Below are 20,681 nucleotides of genomic sequence, written 5' to 3' on the forward strand. Positions count from 1 at the left end.
CCCCTTCCTTTCACATAGTGCTCCATTTTTCTTTCATTCTTGTGCCTATCTAAGAGTTTCTAATGTATCTGCCTCTACCACAATCCCTGGCAGTGTGTTTCATGTACTTACCACTCTGTGTTTTTTAAATAACGCAATCTCTGACATCCCCTATACTTTCCTCCAATCATCTTAAAATTTTGGCCTGTCCTATTAGCTATTTCCACATTTTTTGTGGTGGGAGAGGCACTAGCTGCCCACTTTAACTATGCGTCCTATCAAGTTAAACATCCCCATTAAACCTCCTCTCGTTCTTCTTTGCTGCAAAGAGAAAAGCCCTAGCACACTCAACCTTTCCACATAGGGCATGCTCTCTAATCCAGGCAGCATCCTTGTAAATGTCATATCCTGCCTTTAATGAGGTGACCAACATTGAAACAATACTTCAAGGGTGGTCTAACCAGAGTTTTATAGAGCTGCAACAGTACCTTCTTGCTCTTGAACGCAAACCACTGACTTATGAAGACCAACATACCACATGGCGTCTTAACCATTCTCTCAACGTGCGTGACAACTTTGAGGGATCTCTCGATATTGACCCCAAGATCCTTCTGTTCCTCCATACTGCTAAGAATCCTGCCACTAGTCCTGCACTCTGCCTTCGGCTTTGACTTTCCAAAGTTTATCATTCACATTTTTCTGGATTGAACTCCATCTAGCACTTCTCAGCCCAGCTCTGCATCCTATTAATGTCCTAGTAACCTACGACAGCTTTCTACACTGTGCACAGTGCTACCAATCTTTGTGTCGTCTGCACCTTTCTAACCCACCCTTCCACTTCCTCATCTAAGTCATTTATAAATATCACAAAGCATGTGAGTCCCAGAACTGATTACTGTGGAACATTAGTCATGGACTTCCAGGTAGAATACACCCCCTCAACTATCACCTTATGCCTTCTGTGAGCAAGCCAATTCTGTCAAGATTCCCTGGATCCAATGCCTCCTGACTTTCTGAATGAGCCTGCCCAAGGGAAACTTGTCAAATTCCTTCTTAAAATTCATTTATGTTGATACTGTATCCACCATTCTACCTTCATTGTCACTTTCTTGAAGAATTTAGTCTGGCTTGTGAGGCAGGACCTGCTGCCGCCCGCACTCCCCCCCCCCCCCCCCCAAAGCCATGCCTACTATCCCTAATCAGGCTATGTTTATTCAAATGGTTGTAAATCCTGTTTCTAAGAATCCTCTCCAATAGTTTGCTTACCACTGAAGTAAGGCTGACTGGTCTATAATTCCCAGGATAATCCCGATTGCTCTTCTTTTACAAAGGGATAGCAGTTGCCTTCCTCTGGTACCACTACTCGTGTGGCCTGTGTGCAAGCAAAGATCATCACTAAAAGCACATAATTTCTTCCCTCGCTTTCCGTAGTAACCAGGTTTTGTTCCCTGATAGGCTGAAAGCTTTTCTTGCTTTGACTGACAAAACATGGAGACATCTTCATGAATCCCCACAATTCCTGGTGACCCTGTGATCTTAAGTCTCTTGAGGCCGATGTGAGACCATCCTTTCGGGGGGGGGGGGGGGTCAATCTACAGAAAGCATCTGGTCCAGACAGCGTAACTGGCCAAGTACTGAAGACTTGTGCAAGTCTCATTACAAAACTACCTCAGATTGCTAGAGTAAGAGATCAGACATGTTCAACTTCTCACTTCAGCAATCTGAGGTACCCACCTACTTCAAGCAGGAATCAATCATAATATTGCTCAGGAAGAACATGGCAACTTGCCGCAATGCCTACTATCCTGTATCACCTACATCCGCTGTGATGATATGCTTTGAGAGGTCAGTCATGAAGCATATCAAATCTTGCCTGAGGAGTGCCCTAGATCCATTACAGTTTGCCTACAGTCACAACCGATCAACCAGAGATGCCATTTCATTGGTTCATCACTCAATTCTGGAACATATGGACAATGAATATGCACATGTCAGGATGCTCTTCATTGACTACAGCTCAGTATCCAACATTGTCATCCCCAATGAAATTCATCACTAAGCTCCATGATCCTGGTAGCTCCCTGTGCAACCGGATCTTTAATCTCCTCACTAGTCGACCCCAATTGTGCAGATTGGCAACATCATCTCAACACTCACAACACGCTGGAGGAACTCAGCAGGTTGGGCAGCATCCGTGGAAACAATGAGTCGACGTTTCAGGCCGGAACCCTTCATCAGGACTGTAGAGGGAAGGGGCAGAGGCCCTCTACAGTCCTGACGAAGGGTTCCGGCCCAAAATGTTGACTCGTCGTTTCCACGGATGCTGCCCGACCTGCTGAGTTCCTCCAGCGTGTTGTGAGTGTTGCTTTGATCCCAGCATCTGCAGATTATTTTGTGTTGTGTTGGCAACATCATCTCCTGCATGCTCACCATCAGCACAGATGCATGTTAGGGCTGTGTGCTTCGCCCTCTGCTCTACTCGTTTTACACTTATGATTGTGTCACTAAGTGCAGCTCCAATGGCGTATTTAAGTTTGCTCACGACAGCACAGTTGTTGGTCAAATCAAAGGTACTGATGAATCAGCATGTAGGAGGGAGATGGAGAATCTGGTTGAATGGTGCCTCAGCAACCATCTCTCGTTCAAAATTAGCAAAACCAAAAAGCTGATTATCGAGCAGGAAGGAGCCAGAGGTCCATGAGACATCCCTCATTAGAGAATGAAGCTGGAGAGGGTGAGTTGCTTTAAATTCTTTTGCACTAACATATCAGAGCATCTATCCTGGGTCTTCATATAGAAGGTGTAACAGCACCTCTACTTAGAAGTTTGTGTAGATTTGGCATGACACCAAGAACTTTGACTAACTTCTGTAGATGATCAGTGATGAGTATCCTAACTGGTTGCATCACAGTGTGGTATGGAAAAAACAATGCTCAGTTTAATATGCTTCTAGTGGTAATACAAAGTATAATTCTGGAAAGCTCTGGAAGTTTCTTTGCATTACTTGAATTATGACATTCATGAGTTCTTGTATTAACTGGTCATTCTTGATCGGGGCAACAGATACAAAATGTTGGAGGAACTCATCAGTCCAGGCAGCATCTATGGGAAAAAAAGTACAGCCGACATTTCAGGCCGAGACCCTTTTACAGGACTGGAGAAAAAAAGATGGGGGAGGCAAGAGAGAAACACAAGGTGATAGGTGAAACCAGGAGGGGGAAGGATGAAGTAAAGAGCTGGGAAGTTGAAAGAGATACAGGGCTGGAGAAGGGGGAGTCTGATAGGAGAGGACAGAAGGCCATGGAAGAAAGAAAAGGGGGGAGGAGCACCAGAGGGAGGCGATGAGGTGAGAGAGGGAAAAGGAGATGGGGAATGGTGAAGGTGAGGGGGCATTACTGGAAGTTTAAGAAATTGATGTTCATGCCATCAGATTGGAGGTTGCCCTGACAGAATATAAGGTGTTGTCACTCCACCTTGAGTGTGGCCTCATCACCATAGTAGAGGATTGACGTATCAGAATGGGAAGTGGAATTAAAATGGGTGGCCAGTGGGAGATCCTGCTTCTTCTGGTGGACTGAGCATAGGTGCTCGGTGAAGCGGTCTCCCAATCTACGTTGGGGTTTCACCGATTATATATGCAGCCACACCAGGAGCACTGGGCACAGTATATGACCCCAAAAGACTCACAGGTGAAGTGTCGCCTCAGCTGGCAGGACTGGTGCCCTAAATGGTAGTGATCCTTTGGTGTAGGGGCAGGTGTAGCACTTATCCCCCTTGCATGCTCAGGTTGGAGGAATCAGTGGAGATATTCGCTGATCTTCCTTACAGGCTTCGAACAAAGTTTTCTGTTCTGCCTGTTGCACAGAGGTACCAGGAGCCATGCTTCCTGATGCCAGCATTCCAGTTTCAGAAACAACAAGGCAGGATGACACAACCGTGGTTAACAAGGGAAGTCAAAGCCAACGTAAAAGCAAAAGAGATGGCATATAATAGAGCAAAAAATAGTGGGAAGATAGTGGATTGGGAAGCTTTTCAAAATCTGCAGAAGGCAACTAAAAATGCCGTAAGGAGCAAAAAGATGAAATATGAAGGTACACTATCCAATAATGTCAAAGAGGATGCTAAATGTTTTAACATTAGTAAAAGAGGCGAGAGTAGATACTAGACTGCTGGTAAAAGATGCTGGAGATGTAATAAGTACTTTGCATCAGTGTTCACTGTGAGAAGACACTAGCAGTATGCCAGAAGTTTGAGAATGTCAGGGCAAAAGTGAGTATGGTTGCTATTACTAGGGAGAAGGGGCTTGGGAAGCTGAAAGGTCTAAAGGTAGTTGAGTCACTTGGACCAGATGGACTATACCCGAGGGTTCTGAAAAATGTAGTTGTAGAGATTGTGGAGGCATTATTAATGATATTTCAAAAATCACTATATTCTGACATTGTTCTGGAGGACTGGAAAATTGCAAATGTCACCCCACTCTTCCAAGAAATGAGGGAGGCAGAAGAAAGGGAATTATAGGCCAGTTAGCCTGACGTCAGTGGTTGGGAGATGTTGGAGTTGATTGTTAAGGATGCTGTTTCAGGGTACATGGAGGCACACACTTAATCATCGGTGTACAGAATCAGATGATTGGAGTAACAATCAACAGCACACTGTCAGTTTCCATGTTCTAAGTTGAGACTGCCATCACGTGTTTCTTGTTGACATACAGGGTAAATGTTTACCTGTATCAGGGATACAATGCAGATGCAGAACAGAATGTCACCTTTAAAGTTTGAAACACTGCGTTGCTCTTAACTAAGAGTCTGAGGACTTGCTGTCCTTCAGCAGACTTGAGTAGATGAGCAATTGTTGATGAATCTGCCACTGACTTGTCAATGTATTGATTTACATTGGTTTCCTCTTCAGTCCTATGTGTCTTCCCTCCTTTGGTCTTCATTGGAGCAAGCTGTGACATAGCTGTCAATGTTATTGTTCCATTACTGTCATTCTCCGTTGAGTCGGTCAGGGCTGCTATAGCGTTTTTGTCACGTCCATCCTGTAATTCCTCAGAGTTCAGGTGGTGTCACTGTCTCTGGAGTCTGTCTGATATTAGGTGTAATTCTCAAGAGTTTGGATGGTGGTGCTGTATGGGGAGACTCAATTGTTCAATGTGAGTTTTCATTCCTTGGACGGAGCTTCAGAAGTAGGTGTTTCCTAGGGCGGAGCACTAGCAGTAGCATCACTGGCAGGACCACCCACTTGAAGTCGTGGCTGCACTTTTTACATTTCGTTTTATTTTGCTTCTGAGCTCGGCAGAGTACACTTCAATTGAATTACTACGGAAGTAATTATTTATTGTTACATATTGTTCATAAATAGAAACTATTCTACATAATTCACAAACCACTTCATTAATTGTTGTGTTCACTTTAAGAGATGATGTCTGACATAATGATGTCAGTGTAAGGCAACTGCTTTTGGTTTTGTTTGTAACGGAAGTAAAGGGTTGCGGCTTTCAAGCTCATAAAATGACTCATGTTTTATTCACAAAATCCTACAAGTGTATTGCTACTTTGCTTGTTCAGTTAATGCACTGATTTGCTTTTTATGCTTTATAACTGTCTCTATCATGCTGTTTCTGTAGTTTATAGCAAGGTTCGCATTCCTTTTGATTAGTAAAAGACCTTACTTGTCCTGTTATCTCTTTGAATCGCTTCCACATTTGATCATACTGAACATGTGGTTTTATCTCTAAATCAGTAGCAGGTGTTTTCTGGATTTTATCCCGTGCTTTCATGGTATCATTTAGGAGCTATGTTTCATTAGATTCAATATTGATCATATATTCCGTCCAGTTTCTCGCATTAAACTTAACAAATGGAATGTTTTATTCAAGTAGGAGCTCAAACGCTCAAATATCTGTTCCCATGTAACTGGAGATTCTGTAGTTGGTTTTTCGACTTGGGACGTTGCTTTAATTTGATCTTAGTTTGTATGCTCTTTTTATTATTTGGTGATCTTGAAGTATTTATAGTATTACAGCCAAAATTTTAATAAGTTGTCCTGCAACCCAAGTTTATTTTTTTCTCTTAATGCTCTGCCAGCTTGTAAGTATGTAAATTCTCTCATGCACTCTGCTGGCCTGTGCAAGTTTATTATCTGTTTATCTGTGCTCCACTGCTTGTATAAATTTCATTTTTGACAGTCTATCAGCTTGCATATTTAATCCACACTTGACCAGTTTTGCACGCGGATCTACCGAGTTGCATTTCTTTAAAAGAGCAGTGTAGCAGTCCTCACTCCTAACACCCATCCGACGATGTTGAAGTCAGAACTAATTCTCTCTCAGATAATCTGGAACATAAAGAGGAAATTCTTACCGCTTTTGTTTAGGCGCTGACAATTTCACTTTTGGCTTTGATTGTTGCAAGTTCTAAATCTCCACAACCGTGCTGCTGACTTTGCCACTTGTTGGATTTTGATGTTTAAATCCAAGGTTCTTTCAGAAGTTAGAAAATGGGGGCAAAACTTGTTCCTTCACGATCATTTTATTAAGTGTTGAAAGAAGCAGGAGCTAGTAGCAGAAGTTCAAGAAGACTTAAAATGCTAAGAAGTTTAAGATAGCGCTGCTTTGTGTTCAGCTGTTTTATACCTTCGGATAAGGAAAAATCCATTTAAATCTATGGATAAGATTTAACCAGTTAGAAAGCAGCTATGCAATACTGGTAGTGCCATGTTAACCAATGAGTATGCACTTATGTAAGTAATTTCAGAGTAAAGAAACATACAGAACTTTCTAGAATTATACTTTGTATTTTAATTGTTAGAATGCAAAGAAAGATACAATTATAGGCTAATCTAGAATTAAACTGTCGGATGCAACAATATTTTAAAAAGAATCAAAATGTAAGAACAGCCCAGACATCTTAATTTCCTACCTTGTTCTAAAAATGAATTGTCTTTATAATGTACAGTGCTTGAGGTAAGAGAAAAATATATTCTATTGCAGATTTCAAAATTACTTGAAATATGAAACTCAAATAAAATCAGTGTTTTGGAGAAGCATGATGATGCTTTTGGGCTGCGTAGCACAATCCTTGCTGATTTTATTTGATGCAAACGATACACTTCACTGCCTGTTTCAATGTTTTCTTATACGTGACAAATAAAGCTAATTTCTTTTTTCTTTCTATTTAAATATCCAGCAGCTTTATGCACAAAAATGCTTTGCATCAACTTACCATGAATCTTAAACACAATAAATTCTGCAGATGCTGTAAATCCAAAGCAACACACACAAAATGCTGGTCAGGCAGCATCTATGGAAATGCATGAACCGTTGACATTTCAGGCTGAGACCCTTCTTGAGGATGGGAAATGCAGAGGTGGGGTAGGGTGGAAGAGATGACAAAATAAAAAGGTAGGGAGAGGGGAAGGATAGCTGGAAGGTGATAGGTGAAGCCAAGTGGGTAGGAAAAGTAAAGAGAGGGAGAGGAAGGAATCTGATGGGAGAGTGGTGGACATAGGAGAAAGGGTAGGAGGAGGGGACCCAGGGAGAGGTGATAGGCAGGGAAGGTGAGCGAACGGGCCAGAGTGGGGAATAATCTGGTTGAAGGCTATGCAGATGGAATATAAGATGTTGCTCCTGCAACCCGAGGGTGGCCTTATCGTGGCATGGACAGCTGCTCAGATGCTAGCAGAGGTTTTTTTAAAATTATGCTCAAAGCTAAAATGCAAAAATATTTTGTTTCATAGAAACATGTCTAAATTTGTTATAAAATTTCCTTTGAAGCCTAATTGCTGAGATTAATATACAGAGTTGAAGTCAGAAGTTTACATACATCTTAGCCAAATACATTTAGACTCAATTTTTCACAATTCCTGGCATTTAATCCTAGAAAACATTCCCTGTCTCAGCTCAGTTAGGATCACTACTTTATTTTAAGAATGTGAAATGTCAGAATAATAATAGAGAGAATGATTTATTTCAGCTTTTATTTCTTTCATCACTTTCCCAGTGGGTCAGAAGTTTACATACACTTTGTTAGTATTTGGTAGCATTGCCTTTAAGTTGTTTAACTTGGGTCAAACGCTTTGGGGTAGCCTTCCACAAGCCTCTCATAGTAAATTGCTGGGATTTTGTCCCATTCCTCCAGACAGAACTGGTGTAACTGAGTCAGGTTGCAGTTTGTAGGCCTCCTTGCTTGCACACGCTTTTTCAGTTCTGCCCACAAATTTTTTGTGGCCAGCTAAGAGTCTTTCAATTCTTGTTGGGGGATTTTTGCCCATTCTTCCTTGCAAAAGGCTTCTAGTTCTGTGAGATTCTAGGGTCGTCTTGTATGCACTGCTCTTTTGATGATGTTTCCTTCCTTTCATACCCGTTTCTCTCCAAACATACCTTTGCCCATTGTGGCCAAAATTCAGCATCAGAATTTTACAAAGGAACATCTAAAACAAGCCTAATACATGTTGGAAACAAGTCCTGTGGACTGATGAAGTTAAAATAGAACTTTTTGGCTGCAATGAGCAAAGGTATGTTTGGAGAAAAAAGGGTGCAGAATTCCATGCAAAGTACACCTCTCCAACTGTTAAGCACGTGGGTGGATCGATCATGCTTTGGGCTTATGTTGCAGCCAGTGGCACGGGGAATATTTCACTGGTAGAGGGAAGAATTAATTCAATTAAATACCAGCAAATTCTGGAAACAAACATCACAACGTCTGTAAAAAAGCTGACGATGAAAAGAGGATGGCTTGTGCAACGGGGTAATGAACCTAAACACACCTCACAATCCATAATGGATGACCTCACGAGGCGCAAGCTGAAGGATTTGCCATGGCCCTCACCGTCCCCCAACCTAAACATCATTGAAAATCTATGGATAGACCTCAAAAGAGCAGTGCATGCAAAACGGCCCAAGAATCTCACGGCCCTAGAAGCCTTTTGCAAGAAGAATGGGTGAAGATCCCCCAAACAAGAATTGAAAGACTCTTAGCTGGCTACAAAAAGCATTTACAAGCTGTGATACTTGCCAAAGGGAGTGTTACTAAGTACTGACCATGCAGGGTGCCCAAACTTTTGCTTCGGGCCCTTTTCCCTTTTTGTTATTTTGAAACTGTAAAAGATGGAAGTAAAAAAGGTAATCTTGCTTAAAATATTAAAGAAATGTGTCATCTTTAACTTCATGGCTTTTGGAAATCAGGTCATGTTTTACTCGCGTAGCTGTTCACAGTGACAAATTTTGACCGGGGTGCCCAAACTTTTGCATGCCACTGTATATGAACTAATGACTGTCTAATCCCTTTAAAGACTAATCTTCCTTCAAGAAATGTGAAAAATATGAGATCACCCTAGAACATCCCAGGAAGTTCAGTTGCAAATGCCCAAATGATAATTTAGCCCATTTCCTAAGTGTCCAATAATTCACCAAGTATGTTATTACTATTGGTAAAATGAACAGTTAAATTGAAATATAATCAATGCTTTGTCTATTTTAGATTGGCAAACAAACAAGATTGTGTTGGTGCTTTACAAGAGGCTGAACTCATAGAGCGCCTTTCATTGGAGAAGTTGGTCAATGAAAATAAAAGCTTCTGCAAAATTGTAAGTACCTGTGCAGTCAATTACTTCAATAAAAATTCTTTCCATTCTTCTTAACTGTTAAAGCTGTTGTGTTATCACAGTGATTTTTTTCTTTCCTCTCTATCATCTTAATGTCTTTCCTGAAGGAAGGTAATAAAGTCTAAAGAGAACATATTATTGATTTTTATGGGTTTCTATTGTATCTCCCAGCTCACAAATGTAGATCTCATTATTACACTTTGTGATTTGTGCTTCTGAGCTACTAATTGTTACTGCTACTATATTTGCACTCAGTATTTGTTCCCATTCATATTGTTTGAATGGAAACAATACCTCAACACCGTCAACGTTGATATTTAATTTGCTTACTTTAATATATAAATATAACTTAATATCTAATAAGACCAGATTTTGTATTCCCATCAATATTTTGGTACATGAAGCTGCAGAAAGATTTGGCAGTAGTTACTTTCTAAAAATTACATCAACAGCAGCCTTCATTTATGGATTTTTGTTCAATTTCCAGGTTAAGCAGCATATATTCTCTTTTATTAAAATCCTAATGTATTTTTTTAATGCTCAAAGAAAGATTAGGACTTCTTGAATAGTATATCACTAAACATGCAAAGGAAAATATATCTTAGATCTGGTCCCATTTAACGAGCCTGTTAACATTAACTACCTCATAGTTCAGGATCCTTTGGAAAGAGTGAACACAGTTTGGTTGAATATCCCATTCATTTGGAAGGTACAATAGTTCAAACTGTGGTTGGCATCTGACTGTCTCGAAGGACAATGGGTGATGATCAAGATCACAAGCCTGGGCGGAAGGTATGGAGATCCTGAGATGCCCAATTGTCAAGATCCCTCTCTCTGCTTCACCAGTGTAATCCACCAGCTTGGCTGCAGGAGCTGCCATAAGGATGTTCAATGGTGTCCAGCTGTCTTAGGCACTCCACTCTGGATTTGCTGTCTGAGTTCACTTCCGTCGTCGTCGCCTCTCCTGAGGCTGCCCACAATGTAGTGGAGCTACTTACCCATAGCTGGGGATCTGGTTCACAAGCACCAGGGCGTGTCTACACACCAGTGCGTCAGCGTGCTGCATGTGCACGGGTCAGATCTCCTCCCCATCTTCTGTAGTTCAGCCTTTGTCTGAAAGGAGTCCGTTTCTGTGTGTCACCAGTGAGAGGGCAGTACATGAGGCTTGCTGTTGGAGAGGCCGTATACTGGCAGGGAAAGACTTGCCAAATGGAGAGATGGATGTGCAAGTCTGCTAGCCAGCAGTAGAAGCTAAAGTGAGAGCCATAAGCACTATCCACCACACTACCACACTAGATACATCACAACAACCATTTTCAATCTAAAACCCATGTATTATGACTAAGTAGTGGGCACGTGGCCAAGTGGTTAAGGCATTCAACTAGCGACCTGAAGGTCGTGAGTTCGAGCCCCAGCCGAGGCAGTGTGTTGTGTCCTTGAGCAAGGCACTTAACCACACAGTGCTCTGTGACGACACTAATGCCAAGCTATATGGGTCCTAATGCCCTTCCCTTGGACAACATCGGTGTCGTGGGGAGGGGAGACTTGCAGCATGGGCAACTGCTGGTCTTCCATACAACCTTGCCCAGGCGTGCGCCCTGGACAGTGAAGACTTTCCAGGTGCAGATCCATGGTCTCGCAGGACTAAGGGATGCCTGAATCAGGGTGGGTTGGTTCGTGTACACATACTATATGTGGGAAGTATGTGGAACAGTGGAAATCAGATATTTTCACAGTGCTCAAGAAAATTATATTCTAGTTAAAAGCAAGAACAGTTAGCGTGGGTTGAGCCAAATGGTAGGTAGTGTAGCAGTTAGCGTAATGCTATGACAGAGCCAGCGATCTGGTATCAATTCCGCCGACGTCTGAAGGAGTTTGTGTGTCTTCCTCATGACTTCTTGGGTTTCCTCCCATATTCCAAAGACATACTGGTTAATAGATTAATTGGTTACACGTGTCTAATTGGACATTGTGGGCTCTTTGGGCTGGAAAGACCTGTTACCAGGCTGTATCTCAAAAAAAAGAATCCGCTAAGCAAGCAATAAGACAATATAGATTATGAGAGTAAAGTAAAATTTAAAACAGTATTATTTTTTGTAATTATGTAAAGTGAATGTAGGCTCCTTGGAAGATGAGAAGGCAAATTAATAGTGGGTAATGTGGAGATGGCTGAGGCTTTGAATGACTATATTGTGTCACTTTTTACGATGGAGGACATCTCAAATATGGCAAAGAGAGATAGAATGCTCATCATCCCTCTGCAATTGAACCTTGGACTTTCTGACTAACAGACCCCAATCAGTTAAGTTAGACAACCTCTCCTCCTCCACTCTCACCATGAACACCGGCGTGCCTCAAGGCTGTATGCTGAGCCCTCTTCTGTACTCCCTTTTCACCTATGACTGCGTTCCTGTACATGGTTCTAACTCCATCATCAAGTTTGCAGACAACACCACAGTGGTTGGCCTGATCAGAGGGGATGACGAGACGGTCTACAGGGATGAGGTCCAGCAACTGGCCGCGTGGTGTGCCAACAACAACCCGGCCCTTAACATCCAGAAGAGCAAGGAAATCATAGTGGACTTCAGGCATGCTAGGAGCCACACTCACATCACGTCCACGTCTACATCAACGGAGCTGCAGTGGAGTGTGTATCAAGCTTCAAATTCCTTGGTGTCCACATTTCAAGGATCTCACCTGGTCCCTGAACTCCTCCATCCTGATCAAAAAGGTGCAATAGTGCCTTTATTTCTTGCGGAGCAGCAAGAAATCTCACCTCTGTCCCAGGAGACTGACGGACTTTTACCACTGTACCATTGAGAGCATACTCACCAACTGTATCTCAGTGTGGTGTGGCAATTGTCCCGTATCAGACCGCAAAGCACTCCAGCCTGTGGTGAAAACCGCCCAGCGGATTATTGGCACCCGATTCCCCACCATTGAGAACATCTACCATAAGCGCTGCCTGGGCAGGGCAAAAAGCATTATCAAGGATGCATCTCACCCTAACCATGGACTTTTTACTCTCATCCCATCCGGTAGGCGCTACAGGAGCCTCCGCTCTCGCACCAGCAGGCTGAGGAAGAGCTTCTTCCCTGAGGCTGTGACCCTGCTGAACCTCACATCACAGCGCTCAGCAGTGTTGCACCCATATTGTACTGTCTCAGTACTTTTATATTTGTGTGCTGCAGCAGTTACTTTTTATTCGCAGTTATTTTGTATATAACACTATTCTTTGCATTTCTGGTTAGATGCTAACTGCATTTCATTGGCTTTGTATCTGTACTCGGCACAATGACAATAAAGTTGAATCTAATCTAATGGATGCAATGGCAGGTGAAGACCTCGATACAGTCGTTAATACTAAAGAGGTAGTGCTGCACAAACTAGTGGCCTTAGAAGTAGGTCAGGCCCCTGGTCCTGATGGAATGCATACCAGGGTACTGAAAGAAATGGCATAAATTATAGTAGAAGTGTTTCTGATAATCTGCTAAAATTATCTGGACTCTGGGCAGGTCCTGGCAGATTGGAAGACACTGAATGTCAACTACTGTTTCTTTTTAAAAAAAAAGGATATAGGCAAAAGGCAGTTAACTATAGGCCAGTTAGCTTAACATCTGTAGTCAGCAAAATGCTTTAAGCTATCACTAAGGAAGAAATGGTGAGATGACTGGATAGTGGCGGTTTCCTCAGGAAGCGCAAGTCCTGTTTGCCAAACTTACTGGAGTTCTTTGAGGATATAATAAGTGCAGTGGATGGATGTTCTATACTTGGATTTTCAGACGCGTTTGATATGATGTGGTAGAAAAGACTTAGGAAGTTGAGGTAAGCCATAAGAAGAGTATTGGTTAACTAATAAGAGACATACAGTTGGGATAAATAGGTTTCTCTGGTGAACAGTGTGCTGCAGGGATTGGTGCTGGGCCCGCAGCTGTTCACGATATACAAAGTGTTTGTACATTAACCATTTGGAAGAGGGGACCAAATGCAGTGTTTGCCGATGAACTATATAGAGTGGGAAAACTAATTTGTGCAGAGGATGTGAAGAGTCTGCAGAGGTATATAAGTGAATGGAGCAGAGTTGATCAGATGGAGTACAATGCTGGGAAATGCAAAGTCACCCACTTTAGAAGGAAAAATTGGAAGATGGGATTTTTTTAATGGTGAAAGATTGCAGCATGCTGATGTGCAGAGGTTCTAGGGAGTGCTTGTGTAAGAATCACAAAAGATTGGTTTGCAGATACAACAGATTAATGTGAAGGTAATGTTGTCCTTTATTGCAAGAGGAATTGAATTTAAGAGCAGAGAGATCATGCTGCAACTATACAGGGTACTACAGAGGTCACAGCTGAAGTACTGCATGTGGCTCTGGTCTCCTGACTGGAGAAAGTATATACCAGCTTTGAAGGTGATGTGGAGGAGATTCACCAGGTTAATGCCAGAGATGATGGGGTTAGCCTACAAGAAAAGATGCAGTTGCCTGGGACTATATTCACTGGAATTCAGAACAATGAGTAGAGGGAATCTTTTAAGCACATATAAAATTGTGAAAGGGATGGAAGCAGAAAAGTTGCTTCCATTGGTAGGTAGAACTAGAACTGGGGGACTATAGCCTCAATATTTTGGGGATTAGATGTAGGACTGAGATGAGGAGGAATTGCGTTTTCCACAGAGGATTGAATCTATGGAAATCTCTGCCCAGGGAAGCAGTTGAGGCTTAAAATTATTTAATTGGCTTATTAAAGTTCTTTCTATGATGTGTATTAATTACTATCACAGAACTTCTTCTCAAAGCTAAAGGTTTTGTCTCCCTTAGTCACCTAATACACTCAGGTGTATTATTGACATACATTCAGCGGCCACCTTATTGGGTACCTCTTGTATCTCATAAAGTGGCCGCTGAATGTATGTCCATCGTCTTCTGCTGTTGTAGCCCATCCACTTTGAGGTTCGATGTGCTGTGTGCTCAGAGATGCTCTTCTTCTCACCCCTATTGTAATGCGATGTTATTTGAATTACTGTTGCCTTCCTGTCAGCTTGAATCAGTCTGGCTATTCTCCTCTGACTACTCTCATTAATAAGGCAGTTTTGCCCACAGAACTGCTGCTCGCTAGTTTTTTGTTTTTGTTTTTTGCATCATTCTCTATAAACTCTAGGGAATGCTCTGTGTTAAGTATCCAGATCAGCAGTTTCTGAGATACTCAAAACACTCCATCTGGCACCAACAATCATTCCACAGTCAGTCATTTCGATCACATTTCTTCCCCATTCTGATAATTTTTTTCTGAACAACTGAACCTCTTGACAATGTCTATGCTTTTGTGCATTTGTTGACATATGATTGCCTGATTCGATATTTCAATTAACAAGCAGGAGTACCAAATAAAGTGGCCACTGAGTTTATAATTCAAAAACATGAGAGAACTCAATATAAAAAAGAAATGGGAATAGGCTATGTGGTCCTTTAAGGATATTGATCTTCTACCACAAGCAGAAATCTAAATATCTGTGTTATTCTTATTTTTGAATACAGTGAGCCTCTACAGCCCTCTGTGTTAGAGACTTGCAAAGCATCCTCTGACTGAAGAAATTTCTCCTCATTCCAATCCTATGTTTGAAATTTTGACACTTAGTTCCAAACTCTAGCTATTGGGAAATGTCTTCCATAATCAAGCACTTTAGAGCACTCAGACAGTTCAGTACTTTGCAATAAGGTCAAACTGTAGATGACAGAGGCCTTGCTTACTTGATCTCTCAGCATACGGCAATGAATCTTCACTGCATACATCCTAAGTACTTCCATGTTTTTAAGGAGTCATAGACCAATACAGCACAGAAACTGGCCCTTCAGCCCAATAAGTCCATGTCAACTACAGTACCACCCAGTCCCAATTTCCTGCATTCCCCTCAAAACCTTGTCCTATGGTACCCATCTCTTCCTGGTAAAAACATTTTTCTTTCCCCCTTCCCTCTTCTATTTCCCTACACTGGCCCCTGACCTTTTATCACCTGCCTAACCACCCCGCCCCCCCACCCCGAGTACCTTCCTCCATCCCTTTCTCCTATGGTCTAGTCTCCTCTTCTTATCAGATTCCTTCTTCTCCAGCCCTTTACCTTTCCTGCCCATGTGGCTTCACCTATCAGATCCTAGCTATCTTCCTTCCCCTCCCCACCTTTTTATTCTGTCGTCTTCCCCCTTCCTTTACAGTCCTGAAGAAGGATTTTGCCTGTTATGTTGACTGTTTATTTATTTCCATAGATGCTACCTGACATGCTGAGTTCCTCTAGCATTTTATGTGTGATGCTTAATATATCTAAATATATCAAGCACACTTTCTTCAGCCAATGATTGGTGTGTCAAGGCTGACCTGGATGGGAAAAGCAGTTTCCCGGTGCAAATAGCTTTCACCACATTGCGTCCAGGTATAATCGTTTGGTCTGACACCAGTAGAGAAGTGGTTATTGGTTAATTCACAGCCCCCTGGGAAGACAACATCGATGAAGCCCATGAGCGCAAGTTAACCAAGTATGCAGAATTAAGATCAGAGTGCAGAGACAGAGGGTGGAAGGTCTCATGCTATCCATTCAAAGTAGGTTGCTGTGGCTTTATGGTGTTCATTTTCCAGAAGTGGCTGTGTGACCTTGACTTGACTAGAAGAAAGATCAAGTCAACCAGCAGGGCTGTAGCTGAGGCAGCAGAGACAGGATCATCATGGGTGTGGACCAAGTATGTCCAGAGGGGCAGATAGTCAGACAGTTTATACATATCTTGCAAACCCTTCAGTAGTTGCAAAGTCACCTGAAGAGCAGACTATCTGTTGGATGGAAGCGACCAACAACTCTGATAGAGGCATATGCCAAGTTTTTAAGCTCACCAGTGGGAGGTGGTGCTTTAGCATTGCTGGCCCACCACCTTGAGGGAGTCTTGACCATAAGTGGGCCGAAACTCCTGAAGACAGGTGGCAGGTCAACTGATGATCCCACTGGTGATAGCACAGGACAGTTAACATCTTAGTCCAAGTGTATTTTCAATTCAATACCTGCTGCTATTCTTGTTGTCAGTTTGCAGAATGCCTGTTGTGTCATAGTTAACCTTTGCAGCCCTTGCACCCACGCAGTACTGCTACTTCCAACCTTGCAGCGGCAAAGACATTGTTTGACATCCACCATCCCAGTTGCATATTTAAATAATCTTTTCCAGACCCCAGATTCTATTGAAACCAAACCTCAGAATCACACAATTCAAGATGATCGCTGAAGCTATGTGTAACTGTCTCAGAGACGTGTTTCATTGAGATGTTTATTTTATGTTTCTGTCATAAATTCATAATTATTTGAGTTCATAGCTGTAAAAAAGATTAAAAATGTAGTAAATAAGATGTTAAAAGGGTAACATTAATAAAAAAAATTGTTTAAAACATATTACCTTAAAATATTGTTTGATTAAGAATTTTGTGCTTTTTATATAAGGTTTTATTTACTGTAGAGTGTAATGGGTCACATGACCAGAGTTTAATAAGAGCATGACTGTGGCATTATGGGTCAGAACCAACATGGAGGCAGAGAAAGACTTATAGTCCTAAAATAATCTTATTCTGCATGTGCTCCAAGAGGTGCACACGGTAATTGCTTTTTTAAAATTTGTTTTCTATTGTACATAATGTTGTTGATGTGCCTTTACATGGACAATGTGATACGTTTTCAGTGATTTTATTTGATTTCAGCATGCTTCTGTTTTGCTGATGTGTTGAGCCTGTTTATCGGCAGACACTAGCTTGAGAGACTTTAGAAGACTGAGAGATATATCTTTCAAACCCTTTATGTCTTTTATTTTCTTGTAGTTTTTACGGTGTCTGCTGAAGAACGAGAGAAATAAAAATAAATCTTCAAGGACATCTGTAGGTTGCGTGGCCATTATTTCATGGGACCGGTGCAGTTGCACTATGGGAACTGTACATTCTCCTCTGGTTGCAGTCAAATCCGAGAGGCTTCTACACAATTCTAATAATTCCTCTTATCACTATTGTTAAACAACTGTGCATCCCAAGCTTTGTAAAACATTGGTTAAAAAGTAAATCACAGAATCCTAGAAACTAATGAAGGATAATTCAGTTCATTGAACTCATGCTTTCAAAGCAGTGAAAGAATATAAACAATTATGTCAACCTTACAGTTGTCAAATACATCACAAAGTTATGGAACTTGATTTCCAGACAATGTTGAAACAGCAGTTTCTTCAAATCATCTGTTTTTATTGCAGATTCTGTCTGTTTAAATGCAAATAGGAAATGCATCTCAACGCATGTTGTCCTTTTTAGTGAAGTAGTAATTGTTCACTGAGCATATTTTTTTCCCATTTATATCAATAGCAACCATGTTCTGCTCTTTGGGGATATGGAAAAACATTGGACAAGGCAATTAAGAAAGGCCTTAATTGGCTTTTGGTTACCATAGCAAAGGATTATGATAACCTTCAAGAACGGGTTGAAAAAGATGCAATGGTGCAGAAGGCACGGGAAGACCAAGAGAAACGAGAACGTGCAGAAAGAGTACGAAAAATCCGAGAGGAGAGGTAAAAGACCAAACAATTATGCTTGCCTTACTTAAAAAATTACTAATCTTCAACATTACAACTTTTGAAACATTTCTTTCAAGCTCTTTGAAATTTCCCCAGCTTATCATTTTTTAAAATTGCTATTCCCTTCTTTCAGTTACTCTGTCTTTGGGACATCTGTTCTCAAGGTGAGACTTTCCATTCCAGAACACCTCAGATTTCTCTTTCTTTCAAAGAATGGGGTTTTCCTTTCATCACTCGATGTTGCCTTCACCTGTATCTCACCCATTTCCTGTATGTCTACACTTGCTTCATCCTCCTGTCATATCGGGGATAGGGTTCCCTTTGACCTTACCTGCAATCCCAGGATCTCCGTAATCCACACATCATTCTCAGTAACATCTGCCATTTCCCATGGGATACTGCCATTAACCATATTTTTCCCTTCCCCACCCACCCCTCAACTTTCTGTACAGATTACTCTCTAGGAGTCTGCCCTGTCCACTCGTCTCTCCCCACTGATCTCCCTCCTTGTACTTCTCTCTACGAGTGGGACGAGTACTACACATGCTGTACACGTCCCTTACAACCACTCAGGCCTCCAAACAGTCCTGCCAGGGACGGCGACACTTCACCTGCAAATCTTTCGGGGCTGTCTATTGTATCCGGAGATATGGAGAAATCTCAGCACCTCTTTAAGCACAAATGAGGTTGGAATTTTACACACGCTCGGGTGAAGACGGCTAAACTTTCTGGGTCCTGTGGTATTGACTTCCCATGACCTTTCCTAATTTCATCATCGGTTCTTGCCTGTATGTAATGTAGGAGTCATCAGGTGAATGATCCCTTGTGTCACTAGTAAAACTCCTTCCATCGTTAATGAGCATGATAGCCCAAGAGGCCCGAACAGTACCTAGGAACATATCCAGTGAAGAGTTAATCAATCCTGGGACAGCCTTGATTCATCTGTAATCCACATTCTGCTTCCCTGGTGTGGTGCAGCCAGATTTTAAAATCCTTTAGATGTTTTGCTGGCATTGAGGCTTTAAATATTGCTTCTGAAACTGAGCCATGTGTGTTGTCTCTACACTCACTCAGTACCATTTGCCAGGATGTTGAAAATGCTGTGTTTATGTTATGTTTCAAAAGCGGTTCTGCTAGTTGGACTGCAGGATACTTTTGGTCTGCTGCCCACTGGCGGTCCCCTTTGTTTCTAGTTCATTAAGATGTCAAAATTCAACCTTTACATTTGTAAAAATTATGGAAATCTCAAGTGTAAATAATATGCATTGAGCAATATTTAAAGAAAAATATTTATTAATATAACCAATGTACAGTTCACATGAATCTGGATCACATATAGAGTCCTTATTTTAATGCCTAGTGCACAAAATTCTTATATTCTAAAAGGCATTGATTCTATTAAATGCAATCACAGTCACACAAGTATCTCTCTGGCAGGATGGAGGGGTGGGGTTTGAATTTGCCATATTTACCATTCTGGCCTATAAGTGACTGACTAGTTCAACACTATCATCGTTCACTCATAAATCCCACTATCATGTCAGGAGCAGTTGTGTCTCACAGCTGAAGACAATGAAGTATGGGTATAAAGCTAACACGAAGACTTACCAGGAATTAATTTTCAAAATCTAATCGCTGAAGGAAAAACAATTCACAGGAAAATCAGAATCAGGTTTATTATCACCGACATGTGACATGAAATTTGTTAACTTAGCAGCAGCAGTTCAATGCAATACATAATGTAGCAGAGAGAGAAAAAAATAATAATAAATAAAATAAAACAAATAGACAAGTAAATCAGTTACGTATATTGAATAGGTTGTTAAAAAATGTGTAAAAACAGAAATACTGTATATTAAAAAAAAGTGAGGTAGTGTTCAAAGCTTCAAAGTCCAGTTAGGAATCGGATGGCAGAGGGGAAGAAGCTGTTCCTGAATCGCTGAGTGTGAGCCTTCAGGCTTCTGTATCTCCTACCTGATGATCTTGATATTATTTAAACATCCATGTCTTTGCAGAGAACTGAAAGAAAGGGAAGATGCTAAAAGAGATGGACACCTGTTACATCAAGATGACAGTGATGAACCAGATCCACAAACAAACCCCTTTCAACCACTATCCAAGGTCATTTTTGTGGTGGGTATTGGTGCATCTGCTCAAAATCTTCCTGTCAACTTTTAAGGGTATCCCATTTAAGTGTTCAATTTTAAAATAAACATCAGCTTGTAATGTCTAACTGTAGTTAACATTAATGTAATTTGATAATTTTAATCTCGTGGTGTCTGTGGCATAATGTAGTTAAAGGTTTATAGTAAAGACTGACTTCACCTTTGCCACTTATTGTTTGTTATTCCGTTTCTTCCAGTTCTTATTCTCTTCTGGCTTCTTGTTCTCTAGTTTGTTTACCTGGCAGTATTTTTGTGTTATTTCTATTTTTCAGACAGGTACAAAGTAATTGTTAATTCCTCTGCTATTCCTTATGCTCCTTTCTAAATACTCCTATCTCTGCCTGTAAGGGGCTCAA

At 41.4% G+C, this 20,681-nt stretch overlaps 1 protein-coding gene across 6 annotated transcripts in view; it reads left to right on the top strand.

Moving 5' to 3' along the window:
• Positions 1-20,681, top strand: part of LOC140199059 (ADP-ribosylation factor-like protein 13B) — a 69,395-nt gene that overhangs the window by 36,272 nt on the left and 12,442 nt on the right. For all 6 annotated transcript variants that reach the window (XR_011886329.1, XR_011886330.1, XM_072260501.1 and 3 more), the window contains 3 exons: positions 9,459-9,564; positions 17,952-18,154; positions 20,176-20,293. Coding sequence is in view for 4 of the 6 variants with exons in the window: in XM_072260501.1 (XP_072116602.1) it covers positions 9,459-9,564; positions 17,952-18,154; positions 20,176-20,293 (427 nt within the window). In the remaining 2 variants the exon portion in view is untranslated. The remainder of the gene's footprint in view (positions 1-9,458; positions 9,565-17,951; positions 18,155-20,175; positions 20,294-20,681) is intronic.

Source organism: Mobula birostris, chromosome 6 (assembly GCF_030028105.1).
Source record: "Mobula birostris isolate sMobBir1 chromosome 6, sMobBir1.hap1, whole genome shotgun sequence".
Lineage (NCBI taxonomy): Eukaryota > Metazoa > Chordata > Chondrichthyes > Myliobatiformes > Myliobatidae > Mobula > Mobula birostris.